General features: G+C 35.7%; 1 protein-coding gene and 1 long non-coding RNA gene across 3 annotated transcripts; one reads left to right on the forward strand and one right to left on the reverse strand.

Annotated features, from left to right (window-relative positions):
* Window positions 1–1626: 1626 nt before the first annotated feature.
* LOC110703845 lies at window positions 1627–2319 on the reverse strand. Its single transcript, XR_002507786.1, has 3 exons — window positions 2269–2319; window positions 1913–2173; window positions 1627–1827 (listed from the first exon to the last, which is right to left on the reverse strand). It is a non-coding gene; the product is annotated as an uncharacterized LOC110703845 (long non-coding RNA).
* Window positions 2320–12682: 10363 nt separating this feature from the next.
* On the forward strand, window positions 12683–22770 carry LOC110703962. Of its 2 annotated transcripts, none has more exons than XM_021881765.1 (10): window positions 12683–13236; window positions 15923–16008; window positions 17906–17991; window positions 18071–18391; window positions 19821–19907; window positions 20532–20681; window positions 20858–20989; window positions 21476–21599; window positions 21762–22159; window positions 22257–22770. In XM_021881765.1, exons 1-10 carry the CDS (start codon window positions 13210–13212, stop codon window positions 22319–22321), a joined length of 1476 nt encoding a protein of 491 aa, XP_021737457.1. In that variant the 5' UTR covers window positions 12683–13209; the 3' UTR covers window positions 22322–22770. The 2 variants fall into 2 exon arrangements, with proteins under 2 accessions (XP_021737457.1, XP_021737458.1); XM_021881766.1 differs by having other exon boundaries at window positions 12684–13236; window positions 22260–22770.
* The last annotated feature ends 302 nt before the right edge of the window (window positions 22771–23072 follow it).

The raw sequence follows: 23072 nt of genomic DNA on the forward strand, positions 1-23072 counted from the left end.
TTTGTCCCCCAAATGCATGCTTCGCCATCATTAGTAGAAAAAACATTATGGGAAGCGGTTCAAAACCCCAAATGGGAAGCGGTTTTGAACCGCATGGGTTTAGGGGGCTTCCCAAATGCCATGTAAATGGCAAGAGGTTCAAAACCGCTTCCCATTTGGGGGGAATGGCAAGCGGTTTGGCGCCAAAACCGCTTGCCATTTGCACTTCACATTAGATTATCTGCAGTGCAAATGGCAAGCGGTTTTGGCGCCAAACCGCTTCCCATTTATATTTTTTTTTTATTTTTTTTATTTTAAATATATATAATAATTAATAATAATAATATTATTAGTGACCTGTTTTGATATGCACATTAATCCAGTTTCTTAAAAATTATTATTATTATTAATATTATTATCAATTAATATTATTAATTAATATTAATAATTAATAATAATTAATTAAAAATATTACAAATTTTGGAATAATAATAATTCAATAACAATAAAATGCATAATAATAATAACATATATAAAACTCATAAATAATGTATAGTACTAATTACAAATAAGTAATATAATGTACATATGGATTTACTACATACTAAAAATAAAAACTCAATCAAATTCATTATCTAACTAACAAATATATATTATATATTCTACCTAGATGCCATCAAATGTCACAAAAAAAGCCCACATGTCGCGAATTTCATCAACTTCTTCCTTTGTCAAAGGGCCTTCCCTTTGAATCTTACAAACCTTTGAAAAGAAAAAAATACCAAACATTAAACATCATTCATATATTACATAAAATTCAAACTAATAATTAAAAAATAATAATATATATATGTTAAATATTTCAAACATCATTCTAACTTGCCCTTTAGCATTCAACGAACTATGTTTTAGGACGGCTTTTACCAAAAATCGCCTATTTGACTTCTAACTTGCCCGATTTCTACATTTCTTATCTAATGAGAAATTTCTTTATCATAACATGTCAATTATAACTAGTCTTAGGTGTCTAATGTTTGAAATCATAGCAAATTAGCATTTTTCTAATTTTTAGGACGGCTTTTACCAAAAATCGCCTATTCACTACTACTTTGCCCGTTTTCTACATTTCTTATCTAATGAGCTATTTATCTATCATAACATGTCAATTAAAACTAGTATTAGGTGTCTAATGTTTGAAATCATAGCAAATTAGCATTCTTCTAAGTTTTAGGACGGCTTTTACCAAAAATCGCCGATTTGACTTCTAACTTGCCCGATTTCTACATTTCTTATCTAATGAGCAATTTCTTTATCATAACATGTCAATTATAACTAGTCTAATGTTTGAAATCACAGAAAATTAGCATTCTACTAAGTTTTAGGACGGCTTTTACCCGAAATCGCCTATTTCACTACTACTTTGCCCGATTTCTACATTTCTTATCTAATGAGCAATTTCTTTATCATAACATGTCAATTATAACTAGTATTACGTGTATAATGTTTGAAATCATTGCAAATTACCATTATACTAAGTTTTAGGACGGCTTTTACCCGAAATTGCCTATTTCACTACTACGTTGCCCGATTTCTACATTTCTTATCTAATGAGCTATTTCTTTATCATAACATGTCAATTACAACTTGTCTTAGGTGTCTAATGTTTGGAATCATAGAAAATTATCATTATACTTAGTTTTAGGACGACTTTTACCCGAAATCGAATCGGAAAAAAGTAAAAACAAGTACCTCCTCAATGTGTTGGGCTTTAGTGCACCTATTGACTATGTCATGCATAAACCTCATCACGTATAGGGCACAGTCAACGCCGTTGTCTTGTTGCGCACACTAAAATGACACAAAGTTAAAATAGTCATGATGTGATAAAACTCAAGGCAATTTTATTAAATAAATCAATATATCAAGGCTTTACCTTCGCATATTTCCACGTGGGACCCGCAACCGAACGACAATTTAACTTCTTCATAACACTTCAAAAAAATAAAAAACAAACGATTTAGAAACATAGCCACTCAATCACTTAGGTGATGATACAAAACAAAATATATAAAGCGGTATATACCTATTCAATAGGTTATTCACTAGCAACTTCCTTGGTGGCCATATACGAGCCGAGTCAAAGTAGTAGATTGTGTTATTGGAAACACAAATCACCATAAGGCTCCAATGTAGACTACATGTATATTAAAGCAAATATCAATCCATCAATTGTTATGCGTCAACATCTATACTTAACAAACAAATTAAGAATGACATATTTAAACTTACTCCTCAAAACAAGGGGCTAATAAGAACTTGTTTCCCGCACGCATTGATTCTATAATGCCCCGCTCAAGGTAATCTATCACATCATGAGGGTTATGCAAGCATTTGGTTACGGAGGTCTGCTTGGGGCATAACCACCCAACTGCTGCTTCACCATCGGGTTTACTAGCAAGGAGCTCCTGTAGTGACCTTCAAGAAAGTAATGTGTGCAAGTAATTACTAGTTGCATAGTTTTGGTACGAAAATATCAAAAATACAATATGTTTAGAAATAGTCTCGTTAATTTACCTCATGAATGTTTGAATGATGGAAATGTTAAGCATGGAACCGGTTATAAATTCCGTCACATCCTCTCTAGAAATGTATGCGATCGAATCCTCATCATAGTGGAACAATGCCTTAGGCAAGTTCACTTGAATATGTGTACCCGTAGGCAAATCACTAACACGGTTGTGAAGAAAAGTACACGGTTTCGAAAGCGACCTAAGGACTTTGGCTTCTACTAGTGGAGTACATGAAGCTCTCGAACTCTTCTTCGACACATATCCTTGTTCCATCTTCGGAGGACCTTCTTCCTTGGATTTTTGCTTCTCCACCTTCTTCCTTTTAGCGGAATGAATTTCCATAGTAATCTAGTAGCATAAAAAAACATGGTCATTGCACAAATCACATGTTAATCTAGTTACATACAAGTAGTTACATACAAGTATTGTTTACTTACCCCTCCTACCAACCTCAACCGATCACGTGGCCATTGCACAAAGCTCCCGGTCGCGTCACGCAGCTTAAAAAATCATATTCCTCTCTAGGCACCGGTAGTGGTAAGTCCTCAAACCCAGCAACTATAGAATCGATCCCGACCGAGATGTAATGGGTGCTAGTATTAGACTTAAAATGCACCTTGTCAAAAGGTTGTGCACTACCATACCCCACCAACTGCAACTTTCCACCAGTTGTTTCCCCGGGGTGAAGAAGCTCACAAGGCTTCTCTTCCTACATATTTGGTTAGGAGTTAGGACATAAGTTAAGAAATAATAAACGAAAGCCTAACATAAGAAAAGCTGATTACGTAGTGAAGTTCACCTTAACATCTGGGAAAGGTTCAGGCATCGGATTTGCTCTCTTCAGTGACTCTGCATCCATAGTACTTGGATCCTGCAAAAGTAAAATAATTAAACATGCAAACGACCTCATTAGACGAACTTCATATGACGTAATTCGTCCTTGTACTAAAATTACCTCTCTCTCAACTACTGGATCGTCCTCGGGGCCTCCTGGGTGACTACATGAGTCTAATGGGGTACTCGTGGGAAATGGCAAAGGCGGCAAGTTCATGTGCTTCAGAATGGCATTGAATTGACTTTACATCTGTTCTTGCAGCTCCGCGCGTATCTCCGCCTTAATTGATTCCTTTTCCTTCTCATCAATCCGATGTGGCGAATTAACACTTGATCTGCTTTTTGCTGATTTGGTGTATTCTGAACCCATCACCTTCTCCCACCCTAGTTATTTCCCGCCAAAACCAATTACTCGCCCAGGGTGGTATGGTTTTCCCAAAGCTAAGGTTAAAGGATCATGTTCGATGCTTGGAGTCAGCTTGCCTTCAATCACTTCCGAAGTATGCTCGAGCTTTAACAACACAAAAATTTATCAGATCTTAGTACAATGTACTTGACAAGGAAATATAATTAATAAGTAGAAAAATTTGCTTACAAGTGCATCTGCTACTACTTTCTTATCCGGTTGCATGACATACTTGCCGGTTTCCTTGTCCATCCCATGCATAGCACACCACCAGTCGATTGCACGATTAACCAAAGTTGTGACCATGGAAGAAAGTGGTTTATCAGTTGATGACATTATGGATTTGGGGTATAGACCCGCTTTGACCCACTTTGGTCTTGACTCCTCAAAGGTCTTACAACCCATATGATGGCTATAAAATTTCTTTCCGGCATTGATTCTAGCTTGTTCGCTTTTTTACTACACATTCAGAAATATATGTTAGCATCAGTCATTGTAAGAAACTAAATATGAGTAGCCGACTCTATTGATAAATAAAAACATACAAGTGCGGCCCTAGTGGAAGATTTTTCCACGAACTTCTCCCAATCATCCACCGTTATTTGTGGATATAAATCCCACAGTTTCTTATCAAGTTTCTCTTCTTCTCCATCTGCAGGCACATTTTTCTTTGGTGTTCTCTTTCTTCTCTTATGGATCCATCTCGTCCTCAAGTAACTCTTGAAGTTTTTGAATCTCTCCTGTACAAAAGCTTCAAAGACTTTTCTCTTGGCCGGCTCATCAGGAATATGGATCATACTCTGTAATTGGCGCAAACATCCACGTTAGGCAAGAGAAAAAAAATGGAAAAAAAAAAACTCGAGAATCGGGCAAGGCAGCAGCCGAGGCAGCTGCAGCAGCCCAGGCTGCTGCCCAGGCAGCTGCATCACCCAGGCAGCTGCCGGCTGCAGCCCTCAGGTTAGGTCGGGGGTTGTTTTTGCAATTTTTTTTTTGATATATATGAATTTAAAATAAAAGTTTGATTGAAATAAATACTTACCATAGTATCGTCCCAAAATGTTTGAAGCAACCCGTGAGGTATCTCGGCAAACTCAAGTGTGATTGGTATTTTACGAGTTACAATGCCAACTTGACTAGAAAATTTGTCGCGCCATTGGCCAGTAAGTTGACCTAACTCATCAAACTCAAGCACCATAGGAATGCCGGGTTTCTTGAAAGCTTTAGTTGCACCCCTACTCTTTCTGTTCACCGGTGGCTTTACCCCTCCTCCACCACCGATTTTTTTCATTTGCCTTTGCATTTGAGTTTCACAATGTGAATCACCTACAAATTCGGTAACCACATTATCATCAATAGGTGGGGCAGTTTCAGCTATACGCTCAAATTCATCAAGCTTATGTTGGAACTGGTCATAAGCTTGGTCTTCCGGTTCCCCCATATCCGTCTCCTTATTAACATCATACAACCCGTCACCATCATCATCATCCATATCCTCATCAGAATGAAGGTTCTCATCAGGATCCATGATATGCGCACACCTACAGTAAACAAGCAAAGCATCTTGTTAGTCATCAGTAATGGCAATCAATTCTGAGGCACGATGAAAGACAAACACTTACCCAACTTCTTTGGTTTCATAACAAATTCACATATATATAATCCTCTAAACAATTCATATATTTAGTTCATATTACATGCTTATACATTGAAAATACAAAAAAATAAAACACTTCCCGAAATAAACAAAGTTGTTGGAGCATAAGATATTTAGTAAATAAAACATGCATTAATAAAAGTACCTCATTCGTGTATTCCCTCATTGTGGTCAGATCGAATAAAAGTAGCATCATCATCTACATCAGTTGCTACATCAAGTGTAGGAGTAGTGAAAGGGGGAGAATCATCAAATGCATCATATTCTTCCTCGTCCTCAACCTCTCCAACCCCTAAAATTCTCCTTTTGCCAGACAGGGCGATGGACCATCTTGGATCGGACGGGTCAGTTACATAGAACACTTGCTTAGCTTGAGATGCAAGGATGAATGGTTCAAGACTATCCCGCAAGTGGCCAAGATCTACAAGAGTGAAGTCATCATTTCTCACGTTGCGCCTATTATTATCGACCCATTTACACTTGAATAGACCAACCTTGAAGTCACGGTAATCTAGTTCCCATATTTCCTTAATTCGTCCATAGTATGATAAAAGTGCGTCAACTGGTGATGCATCCTTCGCACTTGCAAACTCTCTTGATGAAGCCACAAGAGTGACACCACTATTTTGAGTCGATGAGGATTTCTGATCCCGACTTTCAGTCCAAAATGTGTACCCATTTATATCATATCCCTCAAATGAATGAACATCTTCCTTTGGACCATAAGCTAGCCACTTTATTGTATCAGACACAGTCTCATCCAATTGACGCATCACACGATCATGGAACCACTTCACAAACATCTTATTATGCAACTGCATTAGTGCTCTTTCCCCTTTTGATGGATATTCAACACGCAAACTATCCATGTGCTCTTCTAAATATGGGTGAACCTCCGCAATATGATGAAGCACAAATAAGTGAGCTTGCATGATTTGATCTCGAGCAGACCAAATCCATTTTGACCCGATTGTGCCATGACCATCAAGTCTCCCTTCATGTCGGGATGTAGGAAGCCCAATAGGTTCGGCAACGGCAACATACTCTGCCACGAAATTCCCAATCTCCTCGGACACAATTCCTTGTATCATACTGCCTTCCGGATGGGCTGGATTTCTTACTTTATCTTGCAGTGTACCCATGTGTCATTTAAAAGGGTAGCACCACCTCATAAATACTGAACCGCACAACTTAATCTCACGAACCAAATGTAGAATCAAATGCACCATTATGTCAAAAAGTGAAGGTGGGAAAAACATCTCAAATTTGCACAAAGTTACCACAACAGTCGCCTGGAGAGCATCAAGTGTAAAGGGATCAAGAACTTTTCTGCAGATAGTATTGAAAAACCCACAGAGGCTTGTTATAACTTCTCTCACATGCTTTGGTAAAATTCCACGAAGTGCAATCGGTAGGAAAACTTGCATCATCATGTGACAATCATGGGATTTCATACTTGTCAACTTCAATTCTCCATTTAAGGAAACAAACCTTTTCATGTTTGACGAGAACCCAGAAGGAAGCTTAATGTCATACAAACAAGCACAAAACCTCCGTTTTTCTTCCTTTGATAATGTGTAGCAAGCTGGAGGTATATACACCTTTTGGTTTTTTCCTTTTCCATCACCTTTCTTCTTTGCGATACCCGTGGCCTTGTCCTTGCACTTCCCCTTACGGTTTTGACCACCATCTTTGTTTCCCTTTTCCTTAACCTTCGCCATCCCTACCTTATCTTGAACCCACAACTCCGGACGAACACCCCACTCTTGCAAATCTAACCGCGCATTCTTGCCATCCTTCGTTTTTCCAGGAATGTTCATAATTGTCCCCAGAATTGCATCACAAACATTCTTCTCTATATGCATCACATCGAGACAATGTCTAACATCATGTTCTTTCCAGTACTCAAGCTTCCAAAAGATTAATTCCTTTTTAAAGAGAGCGTGTGGGTCAATTGGTTTCGTTGTTTTACCAAAAACACATGGAATACCCTTCACTCTCTCATAAACCTCCTTTCCACTCAATGGCCTAGGCGCAACCTTCTCCTCAAATTTCCCATCGAAGGCCTTTTCTGCTTACGATACAGATGATCGCGCCTAAGAAATCTTCGGGTCCTCACGTACACATCTTTGCCATAGTGGTCAAGGTACACGTTCGGTGTGTCATCAATACAAATGGGACATGCTTTATGCCCTTTGTTCTTGTACCCGGAAAGATTGCCATATGCAGGAAAATCATTGATGGTCCACATAAGGGCAGCACGCAAAAGAAACATCTCGTTCTTATGGGAATCATAAACGGTAACACCTTCGTCCCACATCTTTCTCAAATCATCAATAAGGGGCTCAAGGTAAACATCAATGTCGTTTCCAGGTTGCCTTGGCCCCGTTATCAAAAGTGAAAGCATTATATATTTCCGTTTCATACACAACCACGGAGGCAAGTTGTAAATCATTAAAATAACCGACCATGTGCTGTGTTTAGTACTAAGAGTGCCAAATGGATTCATACCGTCCGTGCACAACCCAAGCCTTAAATTTCTGACTTCACCACCAAATGCCCTAAACTTCATATCGATGTTCTTCCATTGTGGAGAGTCAGCAGGATGCTTCAACAAACCATTTTTCTTTCTTCCCTCAGCATGCCATCTCAGGTTCTTTGCGTCTTTTGGTATTGAAAATAGACGCTTTAACCTTGGAATAATAGGAAGATACCACAACACCTTGGCAGGAGGTCCTTTAATACCAGCATTGCAGCTTGATCGCTTGTAACGCGACTTACCGCAACGTGGACACTCCTCCAACTCTTCATATTCATTTCGAAACAGAACACAGTCAGTAGGACATGCATGTATCTTTTTATACTCCAAACCAAATGGACACATTAGTTTCTTTGCATAATAATAGGAATTAGGAAGTTTATTCCCATCTGACAACATATCACATAACGCAGTCAACAAAGAAGTGAAACTAGTGTCACTCCAGTTATGCTTAGACTTAATGTTAAATAGTGTAAGCACGGCTGAGAGTTTTGTGTATTTTTTGGACCAGGGATACAAAGGCTTTTTGGCAGCCTCTGATAATGACTCAAATACATCAGGTCGGTCACCAAATTCACCTTCAACATCACGCATCATCTCATCCAAGTGATCATCACCACCACCATCCTCGGTGTCATCCCCTTCACCACCATCATCACTCCCATTTTCTTCTTCAACATGAATCTCGGCACTTTCAACATGCGTCTCATTGCCAACAACATTCTTCCTATACGATCCCTTCTCACCATGCCAAACCCAAACATGATATTGAGGCCTAAACCCATGACATTGTACATGAGCCATGATGGTATCCACACTATTGACCCTTATGACATTATTACAATTGACACAAGGACAATAAAGGTAATTGACACCCGTTCTAAGCTGATACTGTGAAGCACTCTTGCAAAACTCTTGAATCCCATTAAAAAATTCCAATGTATCATGTCTACCATACATCCAACCGCGATCCATTGACGATTTAAATTGCCTTTAAACATACCAACACATTTCAAACAATGATAAATGTAACATATATTATGTAATCAAAGTACATAGCATATATATCATCCATAAATCGTAAAAATGAATGCTCCCAAAAGGTCCTTATCACTCTAACCTAACCCATCCTTGAACGTCTAATCTCACTAGTGAATGTATGTCAACTTTTCAATTTTAAGGAAAATCCGGTAGCATTTCCCCCCAGTTCTCCAAGTACACGATGTAGGTAATAACTTACCTACATATGTACCCAGAGAACATGGTGAGAAAATGAGAAGCCCGGATATTCCTTAAAATCGAAAAAGAGACATACATTCACTACCTAAGTGAGATTAAACGTCCAAGAACAGTCCCAACTGGGGACTATTCAAGACTTTCTCCTATTGAGAAAGACTCGAACGAGTATCTAGGAAAATGATGATGCAAGCATTCAATTATTATTTGCATTTATTTGACATTCAACAATAAACAAGTTCATTAATTTAAATAGGGCTAATAATTAAATTAACATACATACAAAATCAAACTAAGTTTACTTATATATATATATGTATATAATATATATATGTATATGTATATATATATATAGAAATCCATTATATTCATACATTGCAATTTACTAACCACATTTAACAAACTAAAATGTTAACTAATATATATATTCTATTCATAAATTTCATTCAAAGCTACTCAAATTCAAACAATATATATATACATATGAAACTTGGATTAACTACTTGAAACCCTAACTTGAAATTTTGGAATACCAAACAATTAATACTAATTAATACATATGAAACTAAAATTTAGCAAGAACTCACCCTAATTTGAGAGTGAGAAAGACAAAGATTGAAGATTGAAGAATGCGTGCTTGGGCTTGGTTGAACAACACCCTCGAACATGCACCACCACCAAACACTGGCAGCCTCGAGCAACCACCAGCGGCAGCCTCGACCCACCACCAGCCACCAGCAGCCTCGACCCACGACCCCCCAAACGCAGCTTCAATTAATAGCCAAATAAAAAATTAATTTGAATATGAATGGAGTGGTGGTGGTGGTGGCTGGAATATGAAGAAGTGAGAAGAGAGGTGAGGACGAGGGAGACAGAGAGGAAGAGTGAAGGCGGGAGACAAAGAGGAGGAGTGAAGTGAGAACGAAGAAGCTAAGTGAAGTGCGCTGAAATTTCGTAGGGAGGAGAAGAAAAGGGTATATCCCGCTTTTTTTTTTTAAATGGCCAGCGGTTTGGCCTTGAACCGCTTTCCAATTTAACTAATGGTAAACGGTTCAAGGCCAAACCGCTGGCCATTAGTTAAAAGGCTAGCGGTTCGCGCCAAAACCGCTTGCCATTACACTTCCCTCTTTTTTTTTTTTTTTTTTTTTAATTAATCTAATGGGAAGCGGATTTTGTAAACCGCTTGCCTATAACCGCTTCCCATCACATTTATTCTACTAGTGCATGTATAGCTCAGATCATACCCTCTTCAAGCATCCAAAATATCATCATTTTTATAATACCTAGCTTGCCCTTCAAAACATAATGTAGCAGAGAGCTTGTATCCTTGTGCAATCGCCAGGCTTTTTTTGTTAGAAGTGCTTGGTTGAAACACTTTAGATCCCCAAAACCCATCCCACCCATGGACTTTAGCATACACATCAAATCCCAATTATGCAAGTGCATTTTCCTACTAGAAATTGTCGATCCCCACCAAAATCTAGGAATAAGAGCATAAAGTTCATCAAAAAATATTTGGATACGGAACACACTCATCATATACGTAGGGATTGCTCGTGCAACAACTTTTTATCATAAATCCTTTCCCGCCTAAGACAAGAATCTTTCCTTCCACCCATTAAATTTCTTCCATAACCTCTCCGATGCTTTAACACTGAAAAATGACCTTTTTGATTTCTCGATCAAGGTCGGAAAACCAAGGTATTTATCATGCTTCACCACCTCCTTGACACCCAAATTTTTTTCTAAATTTATTTAATTTTAAAATTTTAAATGTATTTTATTTTATTTGTTATTCATCCAAACTTATCTTTACTTTGAAATTAGATGAATTGTTATTAAATAAACGACCTTTTTGCTTAGCTTAGTGAAAAAGTTTGCATCTCACAACCAAGAGATTATGGGATTAAAATCCACTAGAAGCACTTTGTGATGGGGATTCCCTTATCCTTCCACTTCACTTCTAAAGGGCCTAGCTCCCTAACCCGGGTTGGAACCTGTGAGAGGTTTTGACCTTGACGAACCCTTCTCCCTACCAACCAAAAAAAATAAAAAGAACAAACCGACCCTTAATGGTTACAACAAAAATATAATAGGGTTCATAGTCAAGATTGACTTAGTAAAAATTACTACTCCCTTCGTGTTTTTTTTAAGTGTTACACTTCCCATTTTCGGCTGTGTTTTTTTAAGTGTTATACTTTCTTTTTTGGCAAAAAGCTACATTAAAATATTATATCTCTCTCCTCTCATGGTCCCCATCCAAACCCACTGTAACTTTTTTATTATATCTTTCCTCTCACATTATTTACTTTTCAATAAACTATTAGCCCTATTATTTTTCTTTTATAATTTTTTTAATACTCTTACTACCCCCACTTACCTCTTATTTTATTTAAGTCAATTTAATTTTCTAATACTATTCTCTAAAAAAAAATGGCTAAAATTATGTGCCGGTCAAATTGTAACACTTAAAAAAACACGGAGGGAGTAACAATATTATGCTTTATAAATTTATCCTTATAAAATTACAGAGTACCTTAATTATAATATAAATAAATGATAACAAATCATAATTAGGATAAATCCCTACCCTATTAAAAGTGTAAGATTAATCTTATGAATAGTGTTATGCCATTTACACCATTCAAAATGTTTATTTACATATATACCCCTCATTAATATGTACAATTTTTTCGACAGTTATACCATCTAAAATGTTTATTATTTACCATCATTAGTGACAATTACCTTTTATTTATAACTCTTAATAATAGTGTGTCGACATTTATACGCCAAATATATATATATGCTGTCAATAACTAAATTTGTGATGTAAGGTCAAATCGAAAAAAAAAATTGGATATGGTTAGATAAGGCACGCGCGTTAGTTACCATAGTAAGGTTAAAAGTTACCATTAATCAAATAGGATGATGTGATACTTTAGGCACCAAAAATGTATTTAAGTGCCACGTTGGATATTATTTGGGTCAAAGTCAAACTATTCACCAAAAATTATTTTTACTGAACTGAAATTATTATTTTTTATTAATTTTCTATTTTATTTCTTTTTTTAAAGTTACTAATTTTTACTAAACTAAAATTATTTTTGCTGAATTGAAATTAATTTTACTAAACTGAAATTATTTTTTGAAGATGAAGTGATCAAGGCCTTAGGTTATGTTCTCTTAACTTTACAAAAAAATTAGTATAAATAATTTCAGCTTATAAAATAAATTTTAATCATTAAAAATTAGTAACTTAAAGAACAAATATAATAGATAATTAGTTAAAATAATTATTAATTAGTTTTAGCTTTGATAAAAATAATTTTAATTTAATAAAAATAAGGTAAAGAGAATACTCACTCTGTGTTTTAATAAGTGTTATAGTTTGACCGACACATAGTTTTAAACAATTTAACTGAATTAAATAAAATAAAAGGTAAGTGGGGTAGTTGAAATATTATAAATTGTAAAAGAAAGATAATGGGGTAAATAGTTTATTAAAAAGTAATCAATGTGGGAAGAAATACATAATAAAAAGTACTAGTTGTAGTGGATTTGGGTGGGTACAATAAGAGGACAGAGATTTAATATTTAAATATAGCTTTTTACAAATAAAAAAGTATAATAATTATTAATACACGACTAAATTTGATAAGTATAACACTCATTAAACAACAGAAGGAAGTAAATAAGGAAATCATAACACCAATCAATACTTCAATAGTTATGGTTTCAATTCCCAGAACGGAAAAATCATTTGCAATGTTCACTTTGGTTATAGTTGCCAACTAGTCGTACCACTACCCCACCTAGTATCTACCAATCAAAAACCAACTGCTCACCAAATTTTATTCCCATCTCCATTATTTTGCTTCTCTTTCTCTTTGTTTGTCTTCATCTTGTCACCGTCATTAAACAGTAAGCAAATCTCTATCCCATTAAAAAATTGATAATTTTTCACCAGTTTTTGAAGAGATCAACAAAAATGGATGACCCACACAATCAAATTACGGTAAACAATTCACTAAGAATCCCTTTTTTTTTTTTTTTTTTTTTTTATAATTTACTCATTTTATCGTGTCTTTAGCTAGTCTTTATCGTTTTTATTTTATTGGATTTTGGTAGAGTTCTTAATAGTTGTATGTGAAGTTCATAATTTATTAATGTTTTTTTACAATTAAATTGATAAGAATTTCATTAAATTAATAAAATCGCGAATGAATTTTTTAATTTTTTACTTTTGGGTATATTCTCTCCTAAATTAAGTAAAAACTTACTCTAAATGTAGCAATTTCTTACTTAAATGTAGCAATTTCTTACATGTATTTTTGTGAGTAACATGAATTTGCAGTGCTTGAACTATGTGATGTTATACATGATGGTTAGGAATTGAAGAGAGTTTTGCGCCTTTTGATTTGTTTCATTTTTTTTTTTTTATAAAGAATTTATGTTTTGTGATTTTGCTTTTATAATACATTTTCTGAAATTAAAAATGTCCTTAACTCTAAGCTCACTTTCTGACTTAACATCATGAATTTGAGACCTACCATCTATTTGTGCACACATTTAAACACTACTCCCTCCGTTCTTAAATGTTTTTTACGTTTTCATTTAAGGTGTTCCTTTTTATTCTTTACATTTAGTATCTTTCTTATTTTAGTCATAAATTTTGGACAAAATTACCCTTATTTTACAAAAAAAATTACTCAAAAGTCTTTACTTTTTCATGTGCTATTGTACTTTTGTACTATTTTAATAGTTTTTCAACACATTATTACTTTCTCTCTCCTCTTTCCTCTAATTTCTTCACCCCACATGCTCAACATTGTATTTTTCAATAAAATTGTACTTTCAATCATTGAAATATTCCAATATACCTCAACTTTACACAATTTCTTAATAACCGCGCATAATTCCAAACGTAAAAAACATTAGGGAACGGAGGGAGTAGTATATTTAAAGACATGTATGTTCGGGTTAGACCATTTTCAGTAGAGGTGGGCAACGTGTCGTGCTAGGCCCCCACGGGCCGTGCCTCACCGATGATGGCTCATGTCGTGCCATGTCGGGCCACCATTTAGCACACCCCAACCCACGGCACGGCACGACCCACGTGCCTGGTGTGCCGGGCCGTGCCGGACTACCGAGCACCAGACACCCATAGTATTTTTAATTTTTTTAACAAAATTTAAAATGGATGTACTATTTAAATAATTTTATTAATTTTTTTATTTTATTTTAATAATTATATTATTATTGTTCTTTTCATTATTCTTATTTTTATTATTATAGTTATTTATCATTATTTATGTTATTTTATGGCCGTGTCGGGTCGTGTCTGGCGTGTCGTGCTGGCGGGCCAAACTATCGTGTTGCCCGTGGGTTCATGCCAGGCTCGTGCCGGATTCTTGAAATCGTATTCACGGCACGACCCACTTCTCGGTCACCGTGTCGTGCCGCTGGCGGGCTTGTGTCTTGTCGGGCCTATCTTGTGCCGGGCTTGTGCCACTGTGGGCCGGCACGGCCCATACCCACCTCTAGTTTCAGGTCAAGTATGTTCAGGTCATATTCGGGTCGAGTTAAATTCAAGACATTTTTAGTTCAATTATAAGGTAATTTAATTCGAGACATTTCGGGTATCGTGTCTATACGTGTTCTGGTCAATTTCAGGTATCAGATTTGTTCGGGTCAAACATTTCGGATTAATTTCGAATCAGGTGAGTTCGGGTGTCGAGTTAGGATTGAGTCAACTCCCATTTTGGATCGGGTATGGGTTGGGTCGGATCAATTTCGGGTTTTGGGTCATTTACCAGTCAATGTTTTTGGGTTAATTTCGAGTTATGGGTTGGGTCGGGTCATCGGGTTTGGGTTAGGATTGCCACGTCCAATTGTATATGATTTTGTGCATTATAATATTTGCTCGCAAAGAGATTAAAGAGAGTTAATGGAAAAACTAATTAGTTACTTATAATTTGAAAAATCTAATGCACCCTATAACATATAGTAAAGCTAACATATTTAACTTAAATGATAGCCAAAATTGCAACAATTAGTGACATAAAATATTATCTTTGCTCATTTTTATTTAAACTAGTAAAAGTAGTATTGTTTAGAGTATAAAATACTTTATTTGAGTTGAAACTTTAGCACTATTATTAGGAAATTTAGTGTACACTTACACTTTTTGGGTTCTTTTGTGAACACTATCCGTTTTTAAAAAAATGTTAACAATTACACATTTTTGCAAAAGTTTGTGAATCTCTACCCACAGACAAATTTCGTCTAATTTCACCATTTGTGGGGCCTAAATTTTCGTTTTCCTCCAATTAACCCCCTTCCCAACTACCTCTTCTTCCCCTTTTATTATTTCCCCCAAATACAGCCAATAAACCAAAAGATATCATTTTGGGTTTAGGGTTGGAAGGGGGTTAAATAGGGTGGGGAAACAAACATGTGGGCCTCATAAACAGTGAAATTGGACGGAATCTAGTGGGTAGTGGTTCACAAACTCCTACAAAAAATGGATATTGTTACCAAATTTGTTAAAAACGGGTAGTTGTTCACAAAAGAGCTAAAAAAAGTTGGTAGGTATACACAATTTTTTTTTTTTTTTTTTTTGGTATAATATGTATGAATGTATGATCACACAATTACGATCAGTTATTATTAATGATTAGCGTGCTTAATTTCATGTGCAGGATAAATCATGTGAAATATGTGGGGATATTGGCAGGGTAGATTACAGCATCATTTGCTCCAAATGCAAAGTAACTCGCGAACATGTGTACATTACTCTATCTTATCCCTTCTAAAGTTCTCATTATTGCAGAAAAGAAAAAATTACTCCGCAATAAATAAAGTGCTCAGAGAGCATATTGTATATTTATAGAGAAACCAAATTAAGTAACATCAATCTCAGCCAAGGTACCTTGTGGAATAGAGTTAACAATAGGGGCGAAGCCAGAAAATAAAATTTAGGAGGGCCGAGAAATAAAATATATATAGAGTATTGTATTTTCTACATTTCTCATAAAAATTTGCATTAGCGCATTGTATTTTCTACATTTCTCATAAAAATTTGCATTAGTGCTACTATAAATTAAATTTGACTTCTAAAAGTATTGCAAATTAAAATTAAGCAATTCATTTAATGGTTTTTTTGTGATAAACTACCTAATAAAATCCATATTTTACAAGAAACTACCTAATAAAAAATATGTTGCAGTAAACTACCTAATAAAGGTATAATATTGTAGTAAACTACCTAAGAAAAGGTAAAATGTTGTAAAATACTACGTACACCAAAAATCCACCGATGATCGACCTCAAAAGACTTCCAAAATCACCGCTTTCATTCCCAAAACTAACAACTTGCTTGAAATCGTCTACACTACATCTAAACCACCTTTCAACCCCAAAACCACCAACTCTAACCCTAAAAACCACCATCCCAAATCACTAATCTACACTCAGCAACTCGGAATATCCTCCAACCACCCCGAAAATAACCCTACCACCTTGAAAATCAACTCCGGTGGTTTCGGGGGTATTTTAAGGTGGATCAACATCCTAAAATTAAGTCAACGATGAAATTTCGGTCAAAGATAGTATATTACAACATTTTATGTTTTATTAGTTAGTTTCTTAAAACATTTTTTTATATAACAACATTTTATGTTTTATTAGTTAGTTTCTTAAAACATTTTTTTATTAGGTAGTTTCTCACAAATTTTAGGTTTTATGTGGTATTTTATCACAAAATGTCCTTCATTTAATTGGATATATAGGGAAAAGAATAAATTAAAATTGAAATAAAAATGTTTGGAAAAACTAATAAATAGTAATATGCAAACAGTAATGATCGAACATGTGACCTACTTCCTTTTTGGGCCTTGGTTCAATTGCTCTAACCACTAAGCTATATGGTTGCATAGTAATTTATGTCTACAACTTATTTTTATATCTAGAATTATTTTCTTATATAGAAAAAGAATACCGGTGATTGGGCCATCTAGAGGACTCGACTAAGTCTAGCATGCAACCAAATGAGCTACACAAGAGGTTGATGCTCCATTTATTAAGTGGGATGGATCATTGTTCTAAATGGTGAATTAACTATACTTTGACAGTTTATATTCTGTCGAACAGACAACTCCTTACTTTTAAGAAATATTATTAAACGCGAGTCTGGGCCACACCCGCAAATCAAGAGAATGAGTCCACTTCACAAGTCCAAGGAGATTCAATCCTAAAACCATATGGCAATAGGAGGAGGAGTCCCTTAGCCTTATAAAGTGTTTAATTCTCTCTTTTCAACCAATATGAGACACTTACATATGGTGACACTTGAAAGGTTTATTATTCAACACTCCCCCTTATATGTAAGGTCTATTTAACTTAAGGGTCACTTGATCCAAATTCAATTTGGCCCAGAATACTTAATGTCATTAAAGGTCCCAAATTTTGGACCTGACAATATACTCAAACCATTATAGGTCCCATACCGTGGGTCTGACTCTGATACCATATTAAACGCGGGTCTGGGCCACACCCGCAAACCAAGAGAGTTTGTGGACCGAACTCTCCTCCTCCTTGTTCGGGTTGCCCAGGCCCATTTCATATTGTTTCGAAATTTAACAAATATTTAGTATTTTGACAGCGCCATTTGTTCTATATCCCAGGTACTGCATGAGAGTATTGTATGATGATGACAGAGATAAATGGGTTTGTGAAGAATGCAACTCCTCCAATCATTCGTCAATAAAAGGTGTCTTTTCAAATTTCTGGAAACATACATACATATGCGCTTTTGAAGATTCTTCAGCAATGACTAGTTTATTCTGCAGCTCCAACCAAACAACCTAGTGGCACAAGAAGAATAACAATTAAGAAACCTCCTCAAAATTCCAAGGTGCACTATTTACCACCCGAGGAAGCTAAGGTGATAAATTATGGAGCAACCACAAGAAACTTGTCTTCACCAAGAAAAGTACATATTGTACACAGGCCCTCAGGGAACAAGCCATCTGCATCGAAGATGGAGGCTATTCCGTCATCCTTTCCTACTCCGAAATTCAGGATTAAAGTAGGGCCATCCGGAAGCAAGGAGCCACTGAATGACTGGAGCATGCCTAGCTATTTAAAGGATACTAATTTGTCACTTACTGGTATCAGACCCTTTTTACTTCCATTCTGCAGTATTGCCTGGAAAATATTTGTGCCTGCAATTTTCTATTGTTGGGAGAGTAAGGAGTGATTTGAATTTTTGATATTGGGAATTATGTGGATGAAAAATTTTCCGAATTCTTGGTCCTTTAGGCATCAAAGTGATTTCAATATGGAGAATTAGAAATGTTTGCGCAATCTGCTTTTTATCTTCATGATGCTAATATGACTGTAGATATTGGAGCAAATGGTTGTTTTAGAAGCCAGTAAAAAGAGTTTTCAAAATAGTTTTAATTTTGTGGTCAGTTTATGAGAGCTATATGCCAAGTTAACTTAAATAGGATCAATTACGATGAATGATAGAGTATAAAACATATTCCTGGGCCTCAACCATGAACTTAAGCTTTTGGTTGAGTTGGTCCACTAACAATGAAGTTTCAATGACTAAAGTTTTTTCTGAAACATTTTCTATCCTTTTTGCATGTTTAACATACTAACTGTGTTCTGAAAATTCCATTATTTTGAATTAACCTGGTCTGTTTTGTTGGTATTTTCTGTCATTGCAATTTCAAAATACAATGTTCAGCATCTTTGAGTCTTTGTATAAGCTGGTGGAAGAACAAGTGCACTGGACATGTCCTAGTTGCGGCTTGCTCACCAACTTAATCTGTACATAGATCTTGTTTGATAGTACATTAAGCTAACTTGGCAATATCAGTTGTCTGTCAAACCTGTTCAACTTCAAAATGTTGTAACTGTGATATATTAGTTCAGTTGTATATGGAATGGCTTCATTTTTATGGAACATATTAAGGATCGGATGAGTTTGTTTATGGACCATCCTGGAGATTCCAAAGGTTTACTCTGCTGCTTGCAGAAGTAATAAGGTGTGTGAGCGGGGGGTTATAATAGCAATGGCATTCAGCATGTGGCTATATATTAGATTACGTGGTTTAAAAAGGCTTATGAAAACTATTTATTTGTGATATAGATATGTTTCTTGCTTCTTCATGTCATAGATTCTTATAATTGCATGAATGTTTACAAGTGTAGCTTTGATTGAACTTACTTAGATTGGTCTAAGTCTACCCTTCTCTTTCTAGCTTTCTTAGACAAATTCAGTTCCTCTTTTAATGTGCCTTTTATCTTTTCTAACTGCTGTAATTTTCTATAATATAGAAAAACGAGTCTTAGGAATTTGATTTTAGTCAGTACTATAGTTTCTAAGCCTTATTGTTACTGAACTTCAGCTTAGGAGATGTAAAACAGTAGAAGATTTGTATATTAGCCAGTGCTGTTTACTTATTTAAGCTGTATGAATCAATTAAAGATTAAAAGCAATGTGTAGAAAGATAATTCCCCTGCATTTTGTTTTTCTTAAAAATTTACTGTGTTTTTATTGAAACAACGTATTTGCAATCTTTCTTGCAGAGAAAGATGATTCTGAGCCAACTGTATCTAGGTGGTCTTCAGCTACAAATATACAAACATCAGATCCCATGTTGCAGAAGGAAACAGGTAACCATTGCCTATACAATTTACTGCAAGTACATGATGCAGACAATGCTCAAAGTCCATGCTATTGTATATTCTTGTTTAGGGTCCCATATTTGTGGTTGTAACATAATGATTTATTGCAATATTGCATTGCTAAGCTCGAATACTATACTTGTACTCTTGATCTCCAGAGTTGCAATGTTTGAAGATCAAATATATAACAGAATAATTGGCATTCTTTAGAGGAAATAAGAAAATGTCAAAAACAACCTACTAACTCTACATTGGGCTAGCATTAGCCATTAGGAAGAGAATGAGTTACGCTACAGATGATGTCTTCTTGGAGTTATGCAGATTAGTGTCTGCAATTTTGAGTGTAGGTTATATGGTTTAGGCTCAATTTTTGTTTTTGTGTAAATTGTCAATGCTGCTATCTAAGGTGGTGCACCTTCTAAGTTGCAAATAAGACGAGTTATATTAGAGTTTTATGGGGTGTCATATTATAAAGTCAATCTGCTTTCAAGCTCAGATTCTTTCACCTAGATGTTCTTGTACCACTGCTTTTCAGCTTGACTGATGCAGCATATATACTGCTTATAGTGCTCAAGCCCAAATGCTCACCCAGTTTTTGTGAGATTTTTTCAGATGAACCTGCACATAGACTTAAGGGGGAAAGTCTGCCTGCTAGGCGTGTGTCTTTTGCTGAATTTCCTAAACCTAGTGTGAAGAGAGACAATATAAAATCGGGCCATACTCCTGCTCATTTAGGCCTGCATTTGCCAGATGTCAGTTCAGGTACGTAATTGGTCAGATGAAATTGAGTTATGAGCGAAATGTTTACCTTGAAGTTTTATCAACCAGTTCCTATGGATTCTGCCTAGTCAGAAGTGCTTTTCCTAATAAATAAAAACATTGCGAGCTTTTGTTGCTTGACTGATATTTTCTTCTTGCTCTGTCAATACTTGTCACAGATGGATGTGTGCAACAATCTCGTATAACAACCATAACTGCTAAGTATATGTCTCTGGAAATTTTTTATAGAGATGATATAAAGTCTGGCCATAAATCTCAGCGAGTCCAGTCTTTCCCTACTGGAAGTTCAGGTATGTCTGCAGATAAATATTTATCATGATTCAGGTCATTTGGTTTCTACCTAAAGCAGAGAATTTGTGGTACGTATTATAATGTTGCATCGAGTATTCCTGCTCAATACAGGGATCATATACTAAGCATGTCAAAGCTCCCAAATTGAAAAGCTTACCTTTCATCTGTCATTTAATCACAGTTGAATGCTTTTATACCACCAAACTTAATTTACCTATGATTTTCCTGGAAGCTGGTATTTCTTGTTTTAAGATCAAAGTTTAAATAGAGATAGAACTAACATTCAAGAACAAATATTATCGTATTTGTGTCCAGAAGATAGCAAGATAAAATGATTTTTCTTTTTTTTTTTCATCAACATTTATGTGTACCACACTAAATTTAAAGACATGATGAAGAGGTGTTTTTTCACCAAAAGATATGATTCTTAAAAATTTTAAATTTGTGTCCAATTAATCAACGTGATTGTTATTATGATTGAACAGGAGTTAATGTTTATGCAAAACCTCAGCCAAATAAAGTTGATTCTAAGGCGAGAGACTCTCTGAGTGTTACAATGGTTCTTGATAGTTATCTACCAAACCATCCTGCAATGTCACCAACATGGAAGTGAGTTTCTTTCTTTTGGCTTCTTGAGTATAATAGCATGTCATTTGGGAGCATCTTGTGTCTTAATTGACTTTGCAATGAGGCTCTAGGACCCTTATTGTCTTGGTATGGCCTTAAACCTTTCAAACATTGTTTTGAGCTCAAATTTGTTTACTTTTGCAGGGGAGCTTTTAAGATCGCGAGTGATCTTTTGCCATGTAGTGTCTTTGATGAAATTCAAGCACATCCTCCATGTAAAGTTCATAGCAAAGTGTACAAGCTGTCAAAACAATTTCCCAAGATACTTCCCTTTGAAATGCTACCTCGAAAAAACTCTTGGGTGGATTTCTTCGAGGATGATGTTCCAAGTGAGCTTGACATCGGACTATACTTTTTCACCCCAAGGATGTCCAATTCAAATGGAGGTTCTAACTTGGATGTTACATCAACGGTTGGACATGAACAATGTTACTCTCCTCTTTTGGAGTGCCTAGACATACATGAGCAGCTCTTGAGAACTCAAATTGATGGAGTGGAGTTGTTTGTCTTTTCCTCTAAACATTTGCCAGAGGATTCCCGCAGTAAGCTTTGTCCTTACTCCTTGCAGTTATGTTCTCCACAATTACAGCTCTCCAATATAAGGAGGTTTTCACTAATTTTCATGTCCTTTTGTTCTAGCAGAAATAAATCGAAAGTTTTTCTTATGGGGACTGCTTCGACCTACTTCTTTCAGAAAGCCTTAGCCTAGAAGACAACTTTCTCCTTCTCTGCATGCCAATTCAACCAGCCTGTGGAATTAACCTCACGTACACATCATGTATCATACTTCCTGACATTGGTACCCTTCTCGAAGGTGAGGTTACGATAAAAAATCACCTTATTTGGACTTCTAGACAGGGCAATACAGTCTTCCTATGATCCTGGGTAGTTATCATTTGTGCAGGAATTCGAACTTGTGGGCATGTTTTCTTCTCACTTAGGATGTTTGCTGGGCATTATTAGATTGCTATCATGGTCAAATAAATGGTGGTGAATCTTTAGAGGTGTTTATGTCTTAAATTAAGGAATAAGATGAGGATTATCAAGGTACTAAACTTATAAGGCTTGTTAATACTTATGCTCTGAACCATGGTTTTGACGTTATTGTTGAGTATAGATAAATAACAATCATTAAAGTGTGATTATGGGGCCATTTTATTTTGTATGCAAGCTTTCTTAATGAAACTCTTATGTTCTAAAACACAAGACCAAATTGGTGATAAGAAAACTGAATGTTTATGTGGTGATCACCATAAGCTTCTTGATGTCGCAAAATATTATGGTATATGTTATTTATAATTCGGCAAATCTCTAAATTTATAAGAGGTATTGAGGTATTAGTTGAACACCACCATACTTGTTTGATAATCCAATAACATTTTGTCCCCATTTATCACGTTGGTTATCTCCAAAACCTACTAAAGAAACTTAACATAGATAATAGACGTTTAGTTG

The sequence above is a fragment of the Chenopodium quinoa genome, unplaced genomic scaffold (genome assembly GCF_001683475.1).
Source record: "Chenopodium quinoa cultivar QQ74 unplaced genomic scaffold, ASM168347v1, whole genome shotgun sequence".
In the NCBI taxonomy this organism is placed as follows: Eukaryota; Viridiplantae; Streptophyta; class Magnoliopsida; order Caryophyllales; family Amaranthaceae; genus Chenopodium; species Chenopodium quinoa.